Source organism: Macaca fascicularis, chromosome 12 (genome assembly GCF_037993035.2).
Source record: "Macaca fascicularis isolate 582-1 chromosome 12, T2T-MFA8v1.1".
Lineage (NCBI taxonomy): Eukaryota > Metazoa > Chordata > Mammalia > Primates > Cercopithecidae > Macaca > Macaca fascicularis.
This window is the reverse complement of record NC_088386.1, coordinates 36,532,709-36,545,253: the sequence shown is the minus strand read 5'-3', so window position 1 is coordinate 36,545,253 and position 12,545 is coordinate 36,532,709. Positions and strand designations below refer to the sequence as shown.

Sequence of the window (12,545 nt, the reverse complement as noted above, 5' to 3'; positions counted from 1 at the left end):
GCAGTCAAAATGTTAGGTCAGTGTGTCATTACCTTTTAGGCAGTTAGATGTGGCAGCTGCAGTGAAGTGTAGCCAGGGTGACAGGAATGAGCAAGTGAACATAAACCAAGTTGTTCTTTTCTTAGAGAATAGGGATGTGGAGTAAGGTAGGGGAAGTAGTGATGGATCATGAACAAATCAAGCTGTACAAGCCTTTCTCTTGCTGATAGGGCCTAGACTCAACCTCAGACAATGACAATCTAGGGAGAGGAGATGGTTAAGCATTTTTCCCACCATGTTTCAAACTGCGTTAGACATTGATGAAATATCTGTGTGACATGGATAAAAAGAAAAAATAAATCAATAATAAAAATGTACAAATCTTTCTATTTCTCCACACTTTTAGTGCTCTTCTTTTACAGTGTTAGTTAACTCCTGGCTCTCAGGTTATGGAAAATGAAAGGCAAGTTGAAAGAAAAGCCTAAAAGGCTAATTTGTTTTCATCATAAAAAGGTGAATGAGAGGCAGTGTTGGGGTGAAGTGGGGATAAGGATGGCCTGCATTTGTATTCACCAGAGTTCAGCTAGCTTGATTAGGGAATGACATTTGAAAATCTGTGGTTTGAATAATATATTGAATTTAAAAGAGATAAAAATAATTTTTCTAAATTGCTGCTCATTATTAATGTTCTTCTTCCTAATATTTTCTCTAGCGACTACAGAAAAGATTTAAGATATTTTCAGTTTAGGCCAAAATAGTGTTTCTTCATAAATAGCATTTTGACTCAGTGCCAAAATAGGTTTATGAGGTTTACTTGTAAAGATTACAAAATGAGTTCTTAATTTAGAGTTAAAATTTTAATATGAAATATTCCCTAAAGTAGAATGATACATAGGAGTGAAAAAGAAATTATTTACGCAGATAGTGAGGGTGAGGAAGTCCTTGGTAAGGTTTTCCCTTTAATGAAAAGCAGTCCCACATCATTTTCTTTTCTAACAATAAGCAGCCTGTAAAATCAAGCTGCAGACATAGACAAGCAAGCTGTAAGCTTGTATGGGTGAATGCTGGCAACTGTGCCAACAGGAAAGGCTACTTGGCACTAGCCATGTTCAAAATGGTAACACCATCTTTCTCTCTCTCTCTCTCTCTCTCTCTCTCTCTCTCTCTCTCTCTCTCTCTCCCTCTTTCCCTCTATTTCCCTCTCTTTCCTCCCTCCCTCCCTTCCTTTCTTTTTTCTGCCAACCACGTGTGCAGTCAGGAGTAGACAGCATGGCCCTGGCCAGGCAAAGACCCAATTTGCATAATAAGATTAGGGTGGGGTGGCCAGCTTCCTCTTGCACTATGCAAACGTCACACTTGGTCCAACCAATCTTTGGACCCTATGTAAATCAGATACTGCCTACTCAAGCCTGTCTATAAAATGCTGTGCACTCTGCTGTGGGCCAGAAGGCCCATTGGAGTACCCCTCTTTCTCGCAGGAGATAGAGCTATTATCCTTTCTCTTTCTTTGCCTAGTAAACCTCCATTCCTAAACCCACTTCTTGTATGTCTGCGTCCTCGATTCCCTTGAGACTATGAACCCCAGGTATTTAGCCAAGACAAGGACGCTGCTTCAATGTTTGCTTTGTTCAAAATCTTTAGAACACAATTTTTCTGAATCTTAAAATAGAATGTTAAATAATATGGGGGTTTAGTCATGGCATTTTGGCTTCCAAGTATAGAAACCTACCAAAGTTAGCTCAAATACAGATTTCTTTCCTGAGAGGAATCAGATAATCCCCTGTGTTCACAGACCTAAGGACAGGAAGTAAAGATGGACTTCCTGGGGCCCGGAGAATCCCTCACTCAAGGGAGACATGGCTTCTTTCATCTTGCCTCTCATAGCCCCTTTACTTTGATACACAGGCTTCAGTATTTTTCTCTCACATCCTCCCATACTAGCAGTTCACCTTACCTATTTTACAGCAGCTGTGCACCAGGTGGACCCCATGCTTTGCAGTTCAGATTATTGAGAGAAAGGTTCCTAGTGACTCCTCTCAGCCTATGATTTGGTTTCACTGGAATCCCATATTCATTCTTGGTCTAATTATCTACGAAAAGGGAGGAGAGAAATGGGATTATACTATTGCGCATAGGGCTGCCCCCTCAGAAACACTAAACGGGGCAGGTTTAGGTAAATAAGGATGTTGAAAGAGTCAGCCACATTGTCTGACATATCCAATACATGTACACTTTTGGAGAAATCACAAGTGGAAATGTTTCCAGAATATAGAATAGCCAGCCGTCAGTGGGAGTCCACATGTCAAGTTTAATTTCTGTGTGTTTATGTGTAAACTGAAAACCAAGCACAAGAAAGATTTTTCAAACAACAAAAGTGAAATCCCCAAACAAGTAAAGATCAATAAATAACTGTCTTGAATAGTCTTAGCTAGACAGACAAAATAGCTTAATTGTTTATTATCCACATGCTTTAAGTGGCAGGAACTAATTGAATTTGAATTTAAACCTCTTATTTCAAAGACTCATTACTTTTTCAGATTTGCAATTGCATTTTAGATTTGCTATGCTAAATATTTAATATTCCTACTTTAATTCTAAATATACCTCAATTACTCTATATAATGTGGAAAATTACTTTCTTGTTCAATTTTTGTACAAGGTACAATGGCATAAAAAATAAGGTTGTATTACTATTGATGCTATTTGGATAACATTAAGTTATTATAAAAACAAGAAAAAAATGAAGTTCCTAGTGCAAACCTTTCTGAGGAAAATATGTATCACTTTCCTGAAATAAAAAGGAAAGCAGTTGTCTTCATTAAGACATAATAAACATGGAGGGTTTGCCAGATCCTAATCATAGCAATGAGTTTTGAAATCTGGCAATATATGGTTCCCTACTCTTATGTCTTACTCCCTTCTTAGCTACTCCCCATTGTGTATCTTATGTAAAATACCTTGTTTTATTAACTTCATTTCAAAAAAATCTTGTTGTGTAACCTAGCTTTTTTTAAAGTTAAAAATGGATGATAAGTCATTTCATTTTGAGAGCCTTTTGAAAATTTCTAAATTCTATCAGTAAGTTATAACCAACATTTAAGAGTTCAGGACAGGGACTGACTATGCAGTTAAAGGACATGGACAGAACTTTGATGTATTTAAATTCTCTTGTGTTTTTTTGAATTAAAGTACAGAAGCATTATTTAAAATGGATATCACTGGCAAAAGTAATTCTTATTTTTATCGGCTAAAAAAAAAATACATGCTTTAAGATGTCAGTGTGTGTAACAATTTCTTTCCTTTAAAGTATAGAAATGATTGGTGCCATAACTCTGTAAGCACAGTGCTCTGTCACTGTCCATGACTGCTCCCTTTGTGACTTTTGATTTATGTTAGGCAAGTTTACCAATAATACTCCAAGTTTCTTACTATCCTCAACTGTATAAAACTTATATGATTGTAGTGAAACAGGGCTGCTCATATAATCACAAAGATGTCAGACAAAAACAGTTTCCCATATCTGATGGGATAATGATACCAAAACAATAAAATGTTATTTAGTAGAGAAGCTGAATTATGGGATTCATAATTCAGAAAATGGGATGAATAATTGGAAATTTGAAAGAAATGTTTTCTTTTGTGAGCTAATAGTTAAACATCTTAGAAATAGACAGTTGTTGGAATTTTGGTTTCTTTTAATATTTTTGTTAGTGGAAACTAGAATGATATTTAAAAATAAATGTAGAACAAGACAACAGCAATGCCCTTTTTTGCTGCATAATAAAAAAAAAAAAGTTGATAACACAGGTAAGAACAAAGAGAGATTTAAAAAAAAATGTATTAATACTGCTATCCTAAAGGGAATGGCGCATAGGGCTGAATTGGGACTGATCTCCACAATCTACCATGAGTTTTCCAGGGAGAGTGCTAAACTGGGGGCCCTTAGTTCCCGGTGGGAGGAGATGCTGAAAAAGAGAGTAGGACCCTGGAAGTTAAGAGAGTTAAGTGTTCGGAAAACATCGAATATGGTGGAATGAATGGGATTCCAAACCACCATTGTAATTCTTTTTTGTGTAATTTTGGGGGTGGATCATAGGCTTTCCCACTGTTTCTAAGCCCTAGCGGTAGTAACAATAAAGTGCAAAATCATTGCATTTTGGTTCAAAAGGCATAATACAACCTAATTATGACATGACAAAAATCAGACAGATCGCAAATTGGAATATTCTTCAAAACAACTCCTATCTACTCTTCGGAAATACTAACATCATGAACAACAAAGCAAAGCTGTAGAACTGCTCAACATTAAAGGAGTTGAGAGGAAAAGATGATTAAATACAATGCATGATGTTGAATTAGATTTTGAATCAGAAATTTTTTCTATAAAGAACATTATCTGTCAAAAGGCAAATTTGAATAAGGACTATACATTGTACACATTGCTAAAGGTATTGATTATGAGAGATATACTGTGGTTATGCAAGGGAATGTCCGTGTCTTTCTTAACCTTCTTAAGAGATGGATGCTGAAGTGTTTAGGAATAGAGTCATGATGTCTAGAGTTTACTCTGAAGTGGCTCAATGAGTATGTAAAATAGCCAACAGAATGAAATGTAAACAACTGGCGAATCTAGGTGATGGGTATAGGCATTCATTCTACTATTCCTCAAAATTAAAAATTTTGTGTAAGTTTGAAATTCCAAATAACAAGTTTTTCAAAAAGATGTGACATTTATGCCTCTGGCAAGGACTAACCATAAAGGCTTTGAACCTGTTTCATCTGTAAAATACAAATTATCTGGTACTTTTGTCTCTCATAAGTATCCACGGGATCATGGAGTTTGCAGAGCACCATTTACTTGTCTATGATTTGGAAAACTATTTTATAGAAAAGAAGAGATTGATTTTTAACTCAACAACATTTATATCACAAATGACATAGTTGAATTTTAAATATTTAAAAACCTCAGCTTGTGTTTACCAATTCTAATACAGCCATGCCTCCACTAAAGAATGCCCTGGGAATGAAACCTTTCTCTGTAACAGGAAATTTTAAGCTAAAATCAAACACTGCTAAAAACAAGCACACAAATAAACATTTATATCATCATGTGACTATAGGTACTCAATAGTAGTGACTTTATGGTCATGTTGCTATTATTCTTTAGAACTCTTTGATTTTTTGCATTTCAATTAAGAGTGAATAGAGCTCATCATAGTCAGGAATCGGAAGTCTGAGAAGGTTCAATTTTGATCAGTTATATATTTACATGTGTTTTTTTTTTCATACTTGGCAGAAACTTAGAGAGTTATCTCAATCAGTTTTATCATGATTTAGAAAAAAATATGAGAATCAATTGCATCATTCTTGCAAGAGAAGGTCAAAATCAATGAAAAATTTCTTGAAAGAATAACTTACATTTTCTGAACTCCTTCATCATCACCTGCTTTATATTCTTCCTCCATAACTAAACTTCCCAAACACAAGTGGCAAAAATTACTAGTATTTTACTGAATATCAGATTCAGTGACATTTTCTTAATCTATATTCTTCTTTCTTTGCTTTGTAAAGTGATTGACCCAGTCAGCCACTCAATTTTTTTATTCTGAAAATTTTCTCTTTTAGATGTCTGTGAACATCTGTGTTACCGCTAACTTCTGACCTCCTTTACTCTTATTTCTCTAATAGCATACCTCCAAGATTGTCTTGAGACTCCTCTTTTTTTTTTCAGGGGTCGGGAGATCTCGTTCAATTAAGTCATCTCAAGATGACTTTAGAGAAGGCTTCCTCTTCAGACTCACCTTTCCAGTTGTTAAGTACTATGTAAACAGTTGCAATTGCCTGCTTCATAATGCTATCTAAACGTAGTCTCTACATGTCACATGATAGCCAGAACCTTAATTTCTCCATGCCCAAAGTCAAATCACCTGCACACCAACTTCACCGCTGTGAAATGAACTAGTGAGAAAAAAATATATATAAAAGGAGAGGCATTATGAGAAAAAGTTTCATGTAGCAAAAATAATGAACACTGTTCTACAGTAAACAAGAGTGAAACTGGGTACTCCTTATAGAAACAGAATAGCTATGAACAAATTGATTTATAAGTGAAGAAAGCAGAGATGCAGGATGGAAGCAGGGAGAGAGAGACAGAGAGAGAGAGAGAGAGAGAGAGAGAGAGAGAGAAATGGAGGGGGAGAGGGAACGTGTGCATGCCATGCAGTGATTTGATCGTTTAGCATGACAATGAAACTGCAGGATGTGCTCTTTTATTTATTCTTCACTAGAATCGAAAGATCTTCACCTAAATAGATAGAACTTGAAAAAATTAATTTTAACTTATGATAAACTGATCTTTCAAGAACATTTGGGGGAAATATACTTATAATAAAATCTAGCTTGTACTATTACCAATAGTATGCACTAATGTTTAAAAATTAGTGTCTCTCACAGCAGAGAGAGCTAAATTAAAATTAAAGTTTAAATAACATGTTTAAGCTTGAAAGATAGCCCATACTGTTAGATAATGTAAGTATGTTGAGAAAAGTAACTAAAAACTAATTCACCAAGTTTGTAAAATCAAATATTTTATACTCTAGGTAATCTTAATTTTGCTCAGTCACTGTAAATCGGATTATTCTTGAGATTGTATTTAAGTCAAGGCAAGATGGTCTTCTATTTACAAATGTAATTTAGTCTCATGAGTGGGTAATCTTGTTAAATATTGTCAGGTTAATTAAAATTGATTTGTGTTTACTAAACATAGTGAATACTAATCAAATATTAGACACTGGGGTGTTGGAGTTACATTTTAAACTTTGACAGACACCATTAGCACTGCATGAAAGAATTTGTTGTCTCAGAGGTCAACATTGCTTTTCAGCCTTTTCTCCAAAATAAATACTAAGAAAAAATGAGAAGAAATGACCTATACTTCTTAAATACAATTTTGTGATTTGGGAATATTTGGGAGAATTAGGGATACTTTTGGGTGGGGAATTGATTATTTATGTTTTATTTCTGTTGCTACAAACAGCACATTTGCTTTTCCGTCTGCTTAATTCCATTCCAGGTTTGCTATTCTCCACCACTCACAGCATCATTGAGCTCTGCATAATAACTTTTATAGGAGACAAACATTACCAGGCAATTTGAAAGGCAGGTTGAAGATAAAGGCTGATAGCTCACGTGCCCTGGCCTGGTGACTTGGCTCACTTCTGAAGCTTACACTGAATGTGGTCGATGTCCATCAGCTCTATGAGGCTTAAAGAAACATTTCTTCTAATACAAAAATAAACCCACTATAATCATTCGTTTTGGGGAAATTTTACAGTTGTTGGTTAACCTGCTCCCTTATGCCCTGCAATATTCATTAGCAGATTTCTCTGTTTATGAGTGATATTATATGGAAATGGTTATGGGAAGCCAACAGATGTAATCACTGAAATAAATTAGAAGAAAAAGTTCTGTTTTTTACAGATGGCTCCATCAAATGTGCTTCCCTCCCCCACCCTCCGCTTTAACATTTAGTTTTCTTTCAACAGAAAACTTTTCTTTACTGACTACGGGAATGTCGCCAAAGTGGAGAGATGTGACATGGATGGGATGAACAGAACAAGGATAATTGATTCAAAGACAGAGCAGCCAGCTGTACTGGCACTAGACCTAGTCAACAAATTGGTTTACTGGGTAGATCTTTACTTGGACTATGTGGGAGTAGTGGACTATCAAGGAAAAAATAGACATGCTATCATTCAAGGCAGACAAGTAAGTACAATTTTGTTAGAAAATGCTCCTAGGGTAATACAATGAAAGAAATAATACAAAAAGGAAACCAACATTTGCAATATTGAAAATTTCTTGTGAAGTCGAGCTGCAATGAGTCATAAAAGTTACAGTATATTTCCTATATTGGAGAATGTTCTTTTCACAGTGATATTGTGATATTTCCACAAAATTGGAGATGCCTCTCTTACTCTTTCTGCCTTCTATTAAAAACAGATAAACAAGTAAACAAACACAAAGACAAAAATGCTATATTAGTAAAAAATAAAAGTATTAAAATAGATCCGATTTTATGGCCTATTTGCTAAAAACTAATTTAAGTAGTTCATTCATGAGGAGCTGAACTATCATCTGTCCCCTGTGGCATTGGAGATATTTTTCTAACAAAAGCAAATGCCTGTTCCCAAAAGTACCTTTATTATTTTAATTGGTTTGATTAAATTTTGACTTCTGATGTGTTCAAGTACTTCCTAAAAAGAGAATTCTGTGAAAGTCATGAAGGTCAAAATTCTTCCTAAATGTGTTACTTTTTATTTTGCTGAATTACGTTTTGCAAACAATGCTCAGTGAATGCCTAAAAGAGATCTCTAAGTAGAAATCAGCCTTATTTACTATAATACGTTTAAAAGTCTGATTCTATCTCACTGATTGCACTTATTTTATGTGAGATTCTTAGTCTATGGAGCTGAAAATGTGAATCTCTTTGGATTCTTTTGCAATGCAAGACAGGTATATTCTGTGATTATCCTTTAAAGTTACTTTTACTTTCTAATCAGCTTTAAAAATGAAATCCTTTCTCCTTCCTTGACAGATAAAGAGATGCACTAATCTGTTTGGGGTTAGGGGGAAACCTGTTCAATGTTAAAGGTGGGCCAGTGCTTTCTCTCTCACCTTCAACTGCCCCAAAAATCTTGATTCCTTTCAAAGTTCTTAGTTACAACCTTAGAGGACCTGACCTCTGAGAGGATTATCATGGCCCTTCTCTTTACTTATTTGCAATTAAAAAGTTAAACCTTGTTATGAAGATAGGGAGTTCAAATAATTTTTTTCATGACTACTTTAAAAAGTTTTGAAAACCTGAAGTGTTTAATTATTCTTTTTTTCCCCATGTCTGTTGCCTGTATTTTGCTTGTTCCTTAAACATATGCTAAGTCTGCCACTAAATAATCCAACATAGATACAGTTTTTGAAGTACTGGGGCTGAAGACAAAATGCTTTATCTACTGCTCCAGGCTTCTCCTACCTCTGCCTAGGGGATAATTAGCAGAGGTGTTTATTTTAGGGGAAATAGTATTTTCTGCAGGAAGATAGGGACATAGTGAGTGAATTTTACCTTTACTGGCTGAACATATTTTCCACCTTGACCAATTGCCTCTTATGTAGCACGCTTTTTCTCCTGGGTTATGAATTGGCAGTCATGTAGACAACAATGTTGATATCCCATCACTACAGGCTTCCTGGTTAATGGCCCCAAACTTTGAGCAAAACATGCATGAGACTAATGGCAAGGGAAGAATCTTGAGCTTGCTTATAATTTTTGTAGGACAAAGTATTATCCAAGTCAAAATTTGGCCATAGACATTTTTAGTAAATTTGATGTCAGCTAGGTGGAAAATGATATTAGTAAATACACACTTGACTATACCCACACATAAGTACAACACATGCCCATACTGTGGAATAACATGTACATAGAAAAGAACTATTTGGGCTATAATGTGGAATAGTTCTCCCTAGTAATTCTCATATTTTATGTCCAAACTAAGCATGAAGAAATGAGATAAAACCCAAAAACATCATGTAAAGCCAGTCTTCTTTTAGTCACATCTCATACAAGAAGACCAAAAATAGAACTAATGAGTCATATATGCTAGAAAGATAAATCAAATGTTTTTGTTTAAACTACAGAACTGGCAAGATTTTCTGGTTAAAATAGAACATTTTGTGATTTTTGTTCTATAAGTATTTTTATAATCAAACCACACGTACTTTTTCAAATTCTCCTAACTGCAAATGTATGTATTATAAGTGTGCGATGTAATGCCAAAAGTAGTGACAGATGCTTTTTCAACAAAATCTCTGCAGCAAGTCAATTGGCAACTTCACTATACCCTGGAACAGAACCATTTTAAATTAAGTAAAGGAGTAGCCAAAGGCAACGTGCCTAGCATGTGCCTTTTTATCAGAAAATCAGTACATGTATTCTTCCTTTTGCTCCAGGGGAAAACTTTCTAAGTTCAAGATGTCCATTCTTCCCCATAAACCCCAAGACCTTTGCCAAAGAGAAGAGCTGGACTGTTAACTAAGAATATGAATAGCAATAAACATTGTAATTCTCAAAAGAAACAGTTATATTCCTATTATAAATTGGCTTTAGAAATAATGCTATTTCTGAGTGAAATGTTGACATTTATTTACAATGATTGCAAATATGTGATTTCTTTATATATTACTTTCAGTGCTGGAGCAAGTGCTAGTCTAAACATAGCTTAGGACAAAAAAATTGGATTTTGACTTTATAAAACAAATCTTCAGAGGTGCTTTCTCATTAGTCGTTTCACAGGCAGAGCTATGTTTTTGCAACTTCTACATATCCATTACTGTATAAACAAGTAGCCCTTAAAATATCTCAAACTATATATAACAGTGTCATAGGAATATTATTGAATATGCTTGAAAGTGTTACTCTCAGAAGCCTTTGAAAAATAACTACTAAATATGCTTTCTTAGTGACATATGAATAAAATTCTCTCTCTACATGTGGAACTGTTTTAAACACTACTACATAATGTGTTCTTTTCTTTTTCTTTTCTTTTTTTTTTTTTTTTTTTTTTTTTTTTTTTTTTTTTGAGGCGGAGTCGCCCTCTGTCGCCCAGGCTGGAGTGCAGTGGCCGGATCTCAGCTCACTGCAAGCTCCGCCTCCCGGGTTCACACCATTCTCCTGCCTCAGCCTCCCGAGTAGCTGGGACTACAGGCGCCGGCCACCACGCCCAGCTAATTTTTTGTATTTTTAGTCGAGACGGGGTTTCACCGTGTTAGCCAGGGTGGTCTGGATCTCCTGGCCTTGTGATCCGCCCGCCTCAGCCTCCCAAAGTGCTGGGATTACAGGCGTGAGCCACCGCACCTGGCAAAAATAAGTTTTAATCAGTGAAATGTTGAACTCCTTGAGAAAAAGTAAATAACATCCTTGTGGTTCTCCTGCTGTAGCCATTTCCCATACTAGTAAATAGCAATCAGTTTTTCTTTCAAAGTGAAAACTACATAATTAAAAATCATAGTTATGTTTTCCCCTCGTTATAGGTCAGACATCTTTATGGTATAACTGTGTTCGAAGATTATTTGTATGCAACCAATTCTGACAACTACAATATCATAAGGATAAACCGATTTAATGGCACTGATATTCACTCATTAATTAAAATGGAGAATGCTCGGGGAATCCGAATTTATCAGAAAAGAACTCAACCGACAGGTAAGTGGGAAGGCTTCTTTCTAACCTTCCTAATGGTAGATTGAATGGGGATATAGTACTTGTGCTTTTGTATGGTGTTGAAGTGAGTGAGTCATAAATTCTCTGCTTTGACAGCGAAAGTGGGCATGTCTGCTTGTTAGGTGGGATAGAACTCCCGTCACAAGTCTAAATGACAAATTGTTCAGTTCCTAGTGAATCGCTTCTACAATAGAATTGAAATGATAGCAAGATTTAGATTCAGGAAGGGGCTTTCAGTCGTGATGTATATAGACAGGAAACTCAGATGCTAAGGTTATTTTTTTAAATTTTTTTAATATCATTTTGGTAGACAAATTTAAAATCAGGTGATTGCCTTGCAGTATCTGGCCAGTGTTTACTATAGTCATTGGGCTCTCCTAACTTAACATTCCAATTGTTCTTTAACACATATTCATTAAAAAGTAATTTTCAATGAGAAGGCTGCAGTTTTTCTCAGAAAAACAAACCAGTTGTTTTTTACAGGAGATTAGTGATGCTGTTCATCAATACAATTTAGGTTCAGTCATATATAAAATAAGAAAATATAAAAAACCACCAGCAAATTTTTTATTATATTCTATACTTATATTTCAAATCAAAACTAGCCTAGAATTATCTAAGCATTAACATATATCTAATCATGGCTGTACATTGTCACAAATATGTTTAGAACAGATTCAAATATAAAATTCTGTAGATAGCCTTCTTAGAGTTTAATATTAAGATTTACTCATTCATTATTTTTTCATGGACAATCTACTATGTTCCAGGAACTATTCTATGTATACTGTGAATACAGAAGTGAATAAAACAGACAGAACAGTCTTGCCTTTATGAGTTTGCACTCCAGCGGAGAAGCTATAATACAGAATAACTAAGTAAATTATGTATTATGTTAGAAGATAATAAGTGCTATAGAGAAAATAAAGAAGGTAAGGAGGATAAAGAGTGTTAGAAATGGGAGCAGTCTTCAATTTTATATGGAATAGTCAAAAGAAGTTCCATTGAAAAGATGACATTAAATGATGACTTGAGGTATTTGAAGGAGAAAGGCATGGGGATTGTATTAGTCCATTTTCACGTTGCTGATAAAGACATACTCAAGACTGGGCAATTTACAAAAGAAAGAGGTTTAATTGGACTTACAGTTCCACATGACTGGGGAAGCCTCACAATCATGGCAGAAGGCAAGGAGGAGCAAGTCCCATCTTATGTGGATGGCAGCAGGCAGAGAGCTTGTGCAGGGAAACCCCACTTTTTTTTTTTTTTTTTTTTTTTTTTTTTTTTTTTT

The 12,545-nt window shown here is 35.1% G+C and overlaps 1 protein-coding gene across 3 annotated transcripts in view; it reads left to right on the top strand.

Annotated features, from left to right (window-relative positions):
* LRP1B (LDL receptor related protein 1B) overlaps nt 1-12,545 on the top strand; it is a 1,954,889-nt gene that overhangs the window by 1,099,606 nt on the left and 842,738 nt on the right. For all 3 annotated transcript variants that reach the window (XR_012421093.1, XM_005573071.4, XM_015433154.3), the window contains exons 8-9: nt 7,524-7,746; nt 11,065-11,236. Coding sequence is in view for 2 of the 3 variants with exons in the window: in XM_005573071.4 (XP_005573128.4) it covers nt 7,524-7,746; nt 11,065-11,236 (395 nt within the window). In the remaining variant the exon portion in view is untranslated. The remainder of the gene's footprint in view (nt 1-7,523; nt 7,747-11,064; nt 11,237-12,545) is intronic.